Source organism: Diuraphis noxia, unplaced genomic scaffold, assembly GCF_037042655.1.
Source record: "Diuraphis noxia isolate RWA-SAM2 unplaced genomic scaffold, SU_Dnox_SAM2 contig0008, whole genome shotgun sequence".
NCBI lineage: Eukaryota > Metazoa > Arthropoda > Insecta > Hemiptera > Aphididae > Diuraphis > Diuraphis noxia.
Genome location: NW_028301718.1, coordinates 4,232,218 through 4,245,572, shown reverse-complemented (window position 1 = coordinate 4,245,572; position 13,355 = coordinate 4,232,218). Strand labels below are relative to the sequence as shown.

General features: G+C 27.5%; 2 protein-coding genes across 2 annotated transcripts; one reads left to right on the top strand and one right to left on the bottom strand.

Annotated features, from left to right (window-relative positions):
• Positions 1 to 29: 29 nt before the first annotated feature.
• LOC149054289 (uncharacterized) lies at positions 30 to 3,760 on the bottom strand. Its single transcript, XM_089230416.1, has 3 exons — positions 2,989 to 3,760; positions 1,458 to 1,651; positions 30 to 877 (listed from the first exon to the last, which is right to left on the bottom strand). The coding sequence occupies exons 1-3, from the start codon at positions 3,289 to 3,291 to the stop codon at positions 760 to 762; spliced, it is 615 nt and encodes a 204-aa protein (XP_089086542.1). The 5' UTR covers positions 3,292 to 3,760; the 3' UTR covers positions 30 to 759.
• Positions 3,761 to 3,985: 225 nt separating this feature from the next.
• On the top strand, positions 3,986 to 9,032 carry LOC149054288 (proton-coupled zinc antiporter SLC30A9, mitochondrial-like). The gene is made up of 3 exons (XM_089230414.1): positions 3,986 to 4,313; positions 5,171 to 5,259; positions 7,163 to 9,032. The coding sequence occupies exon 3, from the start codon at positions 7,167 to 7,169 to the stop codon at positions 8,811 to 8,813; it is 1,647 nt and encodes a 548-aa protein (XP_089086540.1). The 5' UTR covers positions 3,986 to 4,313; positions 5,171 to 5,259; positions 7,163 to 7,166; the 3' UTR covers positions 8,814 to 9,032.
• The last annotated feature ends 4,323 nt before the right edge of the window (positions 9,033 to 13,355 follow it).

Here is a 13,355-nt window from a genome sequence, read left to right as displayed (position 1 = left end):
TCTTTATTCTTAATTTTATGTATAAAATAAAAATAAACTTAACTAAATATTTAAAACCAATTGAAATACATTGAAACATGAGAAGTATAAAACTGTTACTGAATAATGCATAAAAAAAAAATTGTCATATACAACATACAAAATATACTATAATCAAATTATGGTGGTAGAATTCAATAGTAAAATAATGTGATAATGCCAATCACTAGTAATTTAGTATTTACTTAACCGACAAGACTAATATAAATTTCATTTACAGAAAAGAGTATGGATCTAGAATCATTCTGTACTAAGTTGTTACCTAATAGATTCATGAATAGATTATAAAATTACATCAAAATTAGTTAACATTAAGGTTAATACATGTTATTAAATTATTACACAGTAGAACTAAATCATAGAATTTGAGTCTATTAGTAATTAAAAGTAGACATAACAATATTAATTTCTATTCAAAAAATAATTTGACAAAATATTTTTTAGCTACCAAAAAATAAAACAACTATAATAGTAAATATTTGTAACAAATAAATTATATGTTTACGAATAAAAAGAAAATATAATTTCCACGTTTTCTTATTATATTGAAAAGGAACATTAATTTAAATATTTAAAAATTAAAATAGATAGTACAAAAAATAATAGAGTAAAATGTGTTATGCAAAAACAACATACCCAGTATACATTCACTATACTTTTAATATCTAGTTTTTTTTGCAAAAAGTGCTAAATTGTGCAGTATTCTTTTGCAATTAATACTTATATTAAGCTTCCATAATTTTCATCTTCTTTATTTAAATTGATTGTTGGTTGCTTATTTTCATTATTTGTTGCTTCATAACTATTAGATTCACTTTTTCCATTCACTGATTTATTACTGTAAACAATCAATCAATCTGAATTAGAACAATTAAAATAATAAAATATTAAAAATATGAAGTAAAAATTGTTTTAACACATTCATCAAGGTAGCAAATAAAATAAAACAACAATGTCATGTAGTAAAGTCTCAAAATATATTAAATTAATTTTTTTTGTTTTGATATAATCCAACATTTGAAAGATTTAAAGCTCATATAAAATGTAGTAAAGCACATAAGTGCTCTAACTCAAATCAAGAAGTGAACTCAAATAATCTACCCTTTGCGCTCAAATCAAGACTTAAAAATCAGAATTAAAATACCTTTTATTAACAAAATAGAACATACAAATTAACCACTAAAATCTAAATAAAATCTTCTGGTAACTGATTTCAAATAATCAAGTAATTTTAAATAGATAATTAACTAACACTTTATTAATGCTGGCATAAAATTAATAAATAATACTTGAAGTCTTTAACAAATAAATCTCTCAAGTAGCCATGTTAAATATTGGTTTATACAGTTATTGACTCACTTAACAAATTTAAAATGTAATAAAATATCAAATATGATGTATACATTTTGAAAAATTACCTTTCAGTGTCAATATTTTGATTTCTTCTGTAAGCAAATCGCCTACGTAATGACGGTGGCGTATCAATGGCAAAAGGACTATACATCTTGGTGGGCGTTCTGCCCAACAAACATTTAGACCGGGTTCTGGGCGTATTAGGAGTCAGAGGCGATTCATCCAATTTAAAACGACGTCTAGTTGATGGTCGTAATTTCTGTAACATGATATAACTTGTTATTCAACCAATGGCAGTATTAATGGGGACAAAAGGTTTATATAATATGACAAAAACATAACAATAAAATAATAGCAAACCTTCTGATACTTAATTGATTAGTAATAAATTAGGTATAATGGAATATTGGTAATAAACTAATTACTAATAAGTGTTGAATAAAATATGAATAGATCTAATAATCCAACAAAACATTATAGGTAAATCCAGATAATAATGTCACTCAAATATTTAAGTCTTTAAATAATAATATTATCACAAATACAAAAAAAGTTATTTAAGTCTGAAATAATGATCATTTTTAATAACAAAATACATTTTTGTATTGCGATATCGAGAAAATAAAAAGAATACGAGAATAATAATATATTATGTGAATATACCTAATATAACGTAACACCTAATATAACGAAAGTCCGACAAAACTGATTGGCAATAAGATGGTGATAAATGTGTTTCTTTTAAATACTATCTAAATTAAAATCCTGATTCAATTTGTATGTTTATAAGGGCCAGTTGTACCATCTACGGTTAAACTTCGATTACGCTTAATCAGTTGATAACAGATATTTAACCGTGCAAATTCAGCCGATTAAACTCTGGTTAACTATAATCAGAGACGGTACAACTGGCTCTAAATGGTCTACTTTGAATCTAACAGGGAGAGAAAAATATGTATTTTAGTAGTGCATGTGGCTATGTTGTACGTTTATGAGACATAGACAAAACATGCGGGTATAGCGTCCTCTTAATGGCCTTTGATTAGAATACTATTTATAAAACAACACTCTTTTTTGTGGTTTTTTTGAGAAATTTATATTATGATAACATACTCCATGTCCATCATAAGCATCAATTCTGTAATATAGTTTGCATTGCATTGCTATGTTACAACATGGTTCTGAAAAAAGGCAAAAACCATGTTTTTGTTAAAACAACTTTTGAGTTAACTCAAATGAACCAATACATAGAGTGTCATGCAGGGGATTTTGAAATTTAACTAAATCATCTAATATATTATAATTATATCATTATAATGTAAAATATGTAGCCATATAGGTATGTGTCCTTAAACTGTAAATAATTGAAAAATATTGTTCAACAAGTCAATTTGGTTTGGTATTTATATCCATGACCTTAAATTGATATGCATAGGTGTTCCATTTTTATTTTATATGCCTATTTTAACCATAATGCATATTAACGGATATTTTAATTAAAATTGATTTTTATGATCCATGTCACACAGTCAATCCTAGCACTTACAACACCAACGAAAACAAAATCATCAAAAGTCAAAACAACCCACAATATACCTGTGCTGCCACTTTGAATCCAGTCCTGAGTTTGTTCATTGACCTGAATACTGAGCTGACACTGCGCCTGAGTGTATCGCGTTTCTTTGCCACCGTGTTGACAGCCACCTGCCATACTTGTGAGTTGCAGTTTCGTGCACGGGGGCTGTTTCGCACAGACTTCCTAGTCAATGAGTATGGACACTCGTCATCAAACCTGTCACGTATCTGTCGCTGGATGTCAGACTCGACGATGCTTTCAGTGAGCGTGCCAGGATCGCAACACTCTCCACCACCGATGAAACTCAACCGTCGGCGCATCATGACGATAGAAATGAGAATTTTTCGAGGTCTGGATATACGTCTTGTTGGAAGAGGATGAAAAATTAATCGAAACCGAAAATGTTGAAAACCGTACGTAACGAGAAATGAATGTGTATATAGCAGCAGAACAGGTGACGACAGATTGATGTTGGGGCGCGGGAAACTGTTACACTCAGCAGTCAGCACTAAGCCACTAAACAATAAACAGTTATTATTTGTCACTTAACACTTTGTCAGATGTTCAGTCTCGGTAGAGCAGTTGTATTGTTGTAAACTCGTGACTTGTAGTATTTAGTACTTGATTACTGTCGATAGTTCGATACTGAACAATGAACATGTTCTTGACACGTCTGTACTACCGTAGGTGGTAGCCGGTAGGCCGTAATCAATACTTCAATAGTTATAGCCTATGCCCTATAGGTAAAGAGCTCCAGCCCCAATCTGAATTATGAGTGGTCGTAAACTCGTAAACCGTTAAAATTCAAAACAATCCAATGTGACGTCTTGGGTGTATGGAACAATAGATAACTGTGATAGTACTTTTATGGTTACCGGCAATCGGCAGAAGTGCTATGGTTACCGGGTCCTGAATCCTAATCGCATTATGGACAAAAAACGTCTTAATTCTTATCGGCGATTGATAACAACAAGTTTTTATCATTGTATGGCAATAAATATTGGATTTTGGATAATTGATAGGTACAATAAATACGAGTTTATGAGTTATGACATAATTGAGAAGACGTCATTTCACTCATTTAGTTGTAGTTTATTGAACGAGAAAACTGAAAATTGTAATGTAAGACTTTTGCTCAATAGGTACGCTAATTGCAGTTTCGAAATTATTATAATATATTAATACGGCGATCAGCCAAGTACCAATTGTTGGCCGTTATAATGTTTACTAGAGCGAAGGTCGATGATATTTGTATTACAAAACGACACATTTGGCATATTTAGTATACAAACAAGACTAGAAAGTCTCAATACTATGATAACTTAACTTATCATATTATATACTGGTAAGTAAATCATAATACATAATATTATTTTCGTTAATTTTTCATATTTGTGTGGCCATCTTGAATTATTATATCAATTAATCTATCTTATATAGTCTTTTTGGCAATGTAGAAGAATAAAATAAGCGTTAGAATTTTTTTAGTTACCCACTTATTTTTCTAATCTTATTGATCTCATAGTAATTCTACAGGCACACTACATATTAGTATACCTATCACACATTATGACTGTACCTAACCAGCAATAATTTGATTTGCTTGTTAATTTATAAGTATATCAGAATTTTAACTAGGTATACATTTTTAAAAATATTTACCTTACACTGCAATAACTTCTCTACTTCTCCTGTTCAAATTTTATAATTTAATTAAATCCCTATATCCCTATATGATTAATACCGACTGTAAATTATAATTATTATGTTATAAATCTTAGAATAATTTTTTATTTATTAATATACTGTGAATGTTGTAATTATTATTATTATTCAAAATATATTTTATAGTATTATATCTACCTATTTTTAATCGAATAATGTATTAATGATAGATAGGTTTGTACGCTATTATATATAATTTTTACTTCTAAATTAATTATTTTAATCACATTTGGCTTGGGGCTTGTTATACGTTAGTTGATATTTTAACCTGCTAATTTTATATTTTATATACCAAACAATTGATTTTATTATTTTGTTCTTTATACAAAACACATAACATTTTTTTCTAAAACTATGAAATAATTCTGTGCACCTAGCTACATTAAGAATTTTAATACATTTTAATTTATTACATATTATTATTATTATTATTATTATTATTATTACATAATTTACTTAATATATCATTTTTTGTAGATTATCTCTTTGGAGCAATATTAATCTATATTGGAAATCTAGAACAACATCCTTCAAGAATTATATTTAGATTCAAAAGTATAAATTAGGTAAGAAAAATATATTTTTATGATAGACGTACTCGTACCTATATAATAATGTAAAAAATATTAATATATAATCTGTATTGTACAAAATTTTTATTTTACATATATCTAATATTAAATAAAATTAATAGATTCTAATTTTAAAAGCATTTCTGTATGGAAATTAGTTTAGAATAATTGAAGAGAATTTTAAATTAACTTAAAGCCATACATTTATGTTAAAACATAATTGTTCTTATAGTTATTATCTAATATTTATTCAATTGAATATAATTTCAATATAAATATAGGGTATTCTTAGGTATTCTTCTAGTTTCCCCATTTAATATTTATTTAATACAAGAAAATGAAAAAAAAAATGTCCTTGTTTACCTACAATAGTGTAATTGTATAGTACTTTTCTATTTATATTTATAATTTAGGCATATTTTTAATTATAACCTTGTTTTTTGCCATTTTTTTTTCCTGAAACTTATGTAGTTAAGTAGGTGCTGCTCGGATATGCGGTCTACCGACATTTTTCTATATAGACCGCACACCTATAATATACACTAAATAGTAATAGTACTATAATAGTATGAAAATAAATAACCAAATTAAAATAATAATCAAATATTTTAATTATTAGTATATTAGTAAAAATCATTAAAAATAATGGTATGTAAATGAATAATACAATAGGTACGCAATGTCATAAGTCAAAAATATTTTTAAAAAAAGCCAAAAAATCTTACTAAAAAAATTAAAAATTATGTAAAAAATATTAAAAATAATTTTATGTATAAAAACCTTAACGATAAACCGCTTTAATGTCCCTCAAAAATGCAATAAATAAATCAGGTTCTTATTTTCTAGTAACTTTCCAACAATAGTGGTCGATATGCGATTGAAAAAGTTGCATGGTTGTGCCTCTCATCGTTTTCATGATTTTTGTTTTTGCATCCAACCATGATCTCTCTATGCTCTGAGTGTGAGCTTTCGTCAAAGGATCAACGTAGTTTTGCTGGTGGTTAACAGTGTTATGAATATATCCATTATCTTTCAAACATTTATAGGCTGCCCGCTCATCTGAATGAATAATAGAGCCAGCTTCACACTCTCGTAGAATAATTGGTAGTAATATGTTTTTATTTCTTCAAAGAACATTCATACATGTTTGTAGACCGCGTCCCGTTGGTAGACCATATATCCGAGCAGCACAGTTAAGTATGCTGAAAATGATAGTGAAGTCAAAAATTGGGGCTTTGGCATAGTTTTAAGTTATGACCCTTCAAAGTTAGAATATAATATTATGTTATTAAATAATTAAAACAGTGGAGCTAGCAGTCGAGGCACAATGGTAGTACGATTGTAATGCCATGGAAAGTGACCCGAGTTCTCTAACAAAATTGTATTTAATTCCGAAGCCTATCCGAGTTGATTTTACACATTAAGTCAGGAACATTTTTGATTTTAGTGTCTGAATGAGTGTTTTACAAAAAAAAAAAGTTCAAAATAATACTACAATACAAATAAGAAGGATATTAAACGCTGTATTCTGAGATACTAAAAATGTGATGTTATCACTGCGCAACAGTTCAATATGAAAATTCTTTAGCATTATGGGTATTCAAAAGTTATTATATAAATTTAAAAGTTTAATTACCTATAACTTCAAAAATAACTTGGTGCGCAAAATTCTGATTTCAACAAAAAATTTTTCGTCCAAAAAATGATTAAGCCCCTCTAAAAAAATACAAAATAATTCCGTAAAAAAAAGAAAAGTTCCGCAGTTTGATATCGCCTGTTTGGATATTATAATATAGTTTATTTCTACTTTATCATAATTTATTTATATTAACAAGACTAATAAGAAAATACTATTTTGTTTAGTAATATATTTTAATTGTATTATGCTTTATTGTAGAAATATGACGCTGTTCTACAAAAATCTTGGGATGCCGTGCAAATGCATCATATTATCATCTATGAAAAATGATGGCATACTAATTCGCAAGTTATCACAATATGTTTCTAGATACCAAACTCATGAGATTTCTATTGCAAAAAACCAATTGTGGCCAATTCGATGTTTTTCTACTGTTAATGATGATAGTAATGATGATATAAAAGCTAAACCAGAAGAAAAAGACCCATTGTTGAAAAGTGTTCCAGTTAAAAAGGTATTAGATAAAGTCAGCTTTGAAAAAAATATTGATAAAGTTCAAAGGCCTGAAAAATCTGTTGATCGGAATTATATTACTGCTCGGCGTGCAATGACTGAGTTTATGTTAAAATCGACTGATCTAGAAGGCCTTAAAACTATCAAACGGCGATCTCCATTTGATGACGAGCCTCCAATAAATGTATATTGGCGAAAAGATGTTGTAGCCAAAGCATCTGAAGTTTGGGGGTCTCAAGAAGGTTTAGTAACTCAACTAATTAAAAGGGAAATTGAGAGGAAAAAAAAACAACAAACAATGTTTACAATTAAAGCACATAGAAGAAATAACCGTAGACAGACCTTAAATAAAAATGATCTCAAAACACAAAAGTCATCAGGACTATTTGGTGACTCTGGCCGTGTTGTCTTGACAGCTGTTTTCATAAATGGTATGAATACAATTTTCAAAGGTTTGGCTTGGTTTTACACTGGAAGTCACAGCATGTTCTCAGAATGCATACATTCAATGGCTGATACGATTAATCAAGTAATTCTTGCATTTGGTATTTATAAATCTGTCCAAATAGCAGATTCATATCACCCATATGGGTATTCAAACATGAAATATGTTGCTTCTTTAATATCTGGAGTAGGAATCTTTTGTATTGGCTCTGGACTTTCTATTTACCATGGCGTGACAGGACTTATTCATGCTGAACCATTAGATTCTCTATTTTGGGCATATTTTGTACTTGGTGGCTCATTTATATCTGAAGGAGCGACATTAGCAGTTGCTATAAATAACATTAAAAAATGTTCCAAAGAATCAAAGATTTCTTTCTTACAATATGTGTTACGAGGTCATGACCCTACTGTAAATGTTGTACTATTAGAAGATTGTGCTGCTGTATTGTCTATTGGAGTTGCTGCTATATGTATGTCATTAACTTCATATTTAAATACTCCTATACCAGATGCTGTTGGATCATTACTAGTTGGCGGAATTTTGGGCACAGTTGCTTCCTTCATTATTTATACAAACACATCAGCTATAGTTGGCCGTTCCATAAGTCTAACATATTTAAACAAAATTAATGCTGAATTAGAATCTGATGTTATGATAAGGGCTATACACGATGTTAAAGGCATTGATATGGGAAACAGTTTGATTAGATATAAGGCTGAATTAGATTTTGATGGAAGAGAATTGGCTAAACAATATCTAGACAGACTTGATCCTGAAGCATTAATGGCTGAGGTGAGTACAATTGAAAATGCAGATTGCGCTGAGGCATTTTTATTGAAACACAGTGAAAATATAATTGACATGATTGGTGGAGAAATTGATAGAATTGAATGGCAACTAAGGTCCAAATTTCCTGAAATTAGGCACTGTGACTTAGAAATACTTTAGATATTTTCTTGCTTTTATTTAATCAATACACTATCCTCATAACTTCAACTGCTGACTCCTGAAGCTTACGAACAAATAGGTTTTTGTATAACATGGTAAAATATGATCTTGTTTTACATGTTAATTTAAAACTTATTATTTGTTGTTATAATAAACTTAAATGTATGCAATGTAATATTTTGCTAACTTATATGCAATATAAATGTTTATATAGTTTGATTTTTTTTTTATGTGTTATAAATACTAACCACTCAATTGTTAAATATGAGAGCCAAGAGGAAATTATTTATATTGAAAAAATATAACTATACAGAAATTAAAAGAATGATATTGGTAATTTATGGTATTAAATTTGGACAAATCAAGTCAGTGTCAAAAGTAAAATGATTTTACAATAATATAATTATTTATGTTGAATATTACTTATGTTAAACAGCTTCTAATTTAAGTATTGATAATATATATTGTGCTTCTTTTAGGTTCATTTTCATCATTCTGCATCTATACTGTGATTGCTTATATAGCTATAATATACAGGTTATTATCTTTAAACTAGGATATTTAAAACCTATTATATAATAATGAAAAAAAAAATGTATATAATAATATGTGTATGATACCTGTTTTATGTATATTAAACTGTATTTATCTTCATATTAGAATTTAGGTTATATTAAATATTACAAACAAATATTAAACAATAGATTGAATTTGTTTTATTTTATACAATATGCTATTAAATAAAAATGTAATCATTACATAAAATTGAAATATACAAATTTTAATCAAAAAAATATTTCTATTACCAAGAGTGTGCCACAAATTTAATTGCGTCACATTTTTGATAGTCTAGACTGAATTACATATTAATCAGATATTATATTACTATTATTACTAGGCCTTCGGGCCTGATCCTAAACATACCACCATACCCCATACAAAAGAAAAATCCTGTAATTCTCTACAATGTTTTAATTTTTAAGCGAGTTATGGACATTTTTAAATTGTGAAGCTTTAGTGCTTTACATACTTATAAATTATAACTTGTAATTACAGGAACATTAAACTTCAAGGTAAAAATATTATCTATGTTTTTACTTGGGATATTTTGATTATTTGTGATATATTTATATATTTATTTTAAAACAAGTATAAGTATTGAGTATGTAAAGTACTATAATTTATAAATGTCCATAATTTGCTTGAAAATTAAAACATCGCAAAACCAATGCGAAAAATATTTGTTCTGATCAGTAGTATCGTAAATAAGGGTATTTCAAGAATATTTAGTTATTGTTTTTTTATCGTTAGCAAAAAAATATTTTTGTTTTGAACTTTGAAAAAAAAAATTAATTTAAATATCTTTAATATTTTATTGATAACTAGGGATTTATATGCAAATGCATATTCTTATACAATACACCTAGGATGATTTTGATCATAAATGTCGACGTTTCATAATGTGTAGATTCTATTCTATGGTTAATTTTGTTTACATATTTGAAAGAAAATGCATATGTCTATAATAACTAGATAATGTCTACAACGATAAATTATGGATGAATAGCTACAAATATTGGTTTTTCTAGTGGTAAATTTAAAATAATGCAACTACATTAGATAACAGTATACACATATATTTATATTGTACAAGTCATTAAAAATTGTTATTTGGTATTTTTTTTTTTTAATTACTTTTTATGTATATATATTTAGATTACATAATATTTTTACTCAAAACCATATTATAGATTTTAATTTGTATAGAAAAAAATGATTTTGCATATTTTAAATTCTGGACGAAGTAATGAATGTATTGATTTTACAATGATGTGTTTTTTTTTTTTGTCTGTGTACTGCATAACTAGTCGAAATAATGCTTCAATTTCAAACTTTGGGGGTGGTTTCTGATGTAAAAGTGATTATCCTTGGTGCATTATAGAGGTCAAAAGTAAACATATTCCAACAGTTTTCAAAAAAATCGATTTATTTATATAGTTGTAATTCAAAAACTAATCACTATAAATACTTGAAATTTTCACCAAATGTTTATGTTAGTGTTATTGATATACAGTTAAATTTTCAAAAATGTTTGACTTTTTTTGAGTTATTTATAGACAACTGAAATTTTCGATTTTTATGAGAATTTTTTTTTGAAGTGTCGGTTAAAAATTTTGGATGACCAAAAAAAACTTGAAAATTTAATACAAGGTTCCTTATGAGTTGTTCTTATTGTAATTAAAAAAAATTAAAAATTGTTAGTTACAATTATTTTTTATAAGCGTGTTTATTTATAGTTCAAATTTTTACGAAATCTGTCAAAAACGCGAACATTTTCAAGTAATTTTCAAGTTGAAAAATCATAAAAATGTTTGTGTTTATATCTAAGGTTATAAAATTGAACATTAAGTTTTCCATAAGTTTTGCTTCAAATAGCTACAGGCCTATAGAGAAAATTTGAAGCATCATTATAGGAAAAATGTTTTGAGCGTTTGAGTTTTAAATTTTTATGAAATCGCGTAATGATAACGATTTATCCTCAAAATTACCCCTTTAATCAATATCCTTACGGAGATCATTAATAAACGTTTCTGCCCATAGCGATTGGGTTTTGCTTTTTCTCCTTTTTATCTTTTCATTTTATATCAAAGCTTATCTACAATTTAATTATCCATATTTCTTAGTTTATAGATATATATATATATTTAATTTGTTATCTCATCTTTTTATTACATTTTGACCATTCCTTTTAGGCTAACTTAACTTATTATATCATTATAAATATTGTAACTGTTGAGCCATAATAGTCGTTGACTGAAGGCTAATAAAAATCAAAAAAAAAAAAAAAAAATCCTCAAAATATATCTATATCTATGATAATATAAGGTATTATTATGAATTATGATAACTATATGCAATGTTTTTGGAAAAATTGATTAACCATGCCTTATGCAAAATGCGTCCTAATTAAAAAATAAAATATTTGTTTCAAAATAGAATATAATATGACAATATTTAAATATAATATATTCTAGACTGACAAATCATCTCCGTTCAGAATAGTTTGTCGTATGCAATGATACCTATCAATTATCATTGCATTCAAATTTAACCTACCTTAGTCAGAGGTCCACCCCATCACCTAATGTACAGCAGAGCGACATCCACTTACCCGCTTTTTTACATATTATTTATGGTGTGTATCTGTATATTTTATAAAATTTTATTGCATATAAATCTGGGTCCTATAATGATAACGTACCTACATAATTATTAATTATAATTTATAAATAATGAAAAATTAACGATTGTATATCCTTAAAAAGTAAAAACCAATAATAGTCTCGTGGTCCGATCTTCCATTGCATCCGCACTTCCCGGCATCTTTCCTGCAGCTCTGTCTATAAGCTTGATTGGCCGGCTGACAGAGCCATTATTTATCATTAGGCAGGATAGGAATCCTCTGGTCTCCGTTATCAAGGGGCCTCGGATTTTTATGAACCTTAATTTTTTTTTTTAGAATACAACTTTCGTTTTGTAAAATAAATATTAGAAAAATATAATATTTCCAAAAAACTAAAATGATTAATCCTTATCAGCGTAAAATGTAAATGAAAACAAAATAAAAGTTTATTTTACTTGTGATCAGGGCCGTATTTAGGAATTTGACACCAAGGGGCAACAAAAAAATTACGTCTCATTAATCATTATACAAAATACAAATTTAAATTATAAAAAAATTAGCCGCCCTCTCCTACTTATCCGCCCGGAGCAACAGTCAATAGTACTCTGTAGCTCCCAGACACCCCTCTCCCCCCCTAAATACGCCCATGCTTGTGATATACAGGGTGATTCTTTTATCAAACAATACTCATTATTTAAAAAAGTATTGACTTTTTCAAAATATCTTTTTACATGGTTTCAATCTGTTAAAAAACCAACGTTTTTATTAAAAAATTATATTTTTTATCCTTTTCGTTTTCATGTTTTAAGTTTTTTACTTTTTTGAATGACAACAGAGTTTTAATTTCATATTCCAAAGCATAATATTTTTTTCAGTATTTTGATTCATAAAAGTCGAATTTAGGACGAGTAGTTTATGAGTTATAACTTATAAGTATTTAAAGTTTTGAATGGCAGAGTGGAGTGGTACGCGGGGTTACCCCGCAAAATGCCAACTACTACGCATGTCTAAACTTTAAACACTTATAACTCATAAATTACTCGTCCTAAATTCAATTTTTATGAATCAAAATACTTAGAAAAATATTCTGCTTTGGAATATGAAATTAAAACTCTATGTTGTAATTCAAAAAAGTAAAAAATTAAAAAAATTATAAGGATAAAAAATATTTATAAATATAATTTTTTAATAAAAACTTTGGTTTTTTAACAACTTGAAAAACTATGTAAAAAAACATTTTGAAAAAGTCAATACTTTTTTAAATAATGAGTGATGTTTGATAAAAGAATTACCCTGTAGGGGATGACGGGGTATTACCGTATGCGGGGCAAAATCGTATTATCGGAATATTATCAATA

What these genes read in the sequence shown, in the direction of transcription:
- LOC149054289 (XM_089230416.1), bottom strand. Translation starts at nt 3,291, where the DNA reads ATGATGCGCCGACGGTTGAGTTTCATCGGTGGTGGAGAGTGTTGCGAT. An exon ending in GATTCAAAGTGGCAGCACAG is followed by an intron (nt 1,652 to 2,988) that starts GTATATTGTGGG and finishes ATCATGTTACAG; the next exon opens with AAATTACGACCATCAACTAG. An exon ending in CAAAATATTGACACTGAAAG is followed by an intron (nt 878 to 1,457) that starts GTAATTTTTCAA and finishes GATTGTTTACAG; the next exon opens with TAATAAATCAGTGAATGGAA.
- LOC149054288 (XM_089230414.1), top strand. Translation starts at nt 7,167, where the DNA reads ATGACGCTGTTCTACAAAAATCTTGGGATGCCGTGCAAATGCATCATA.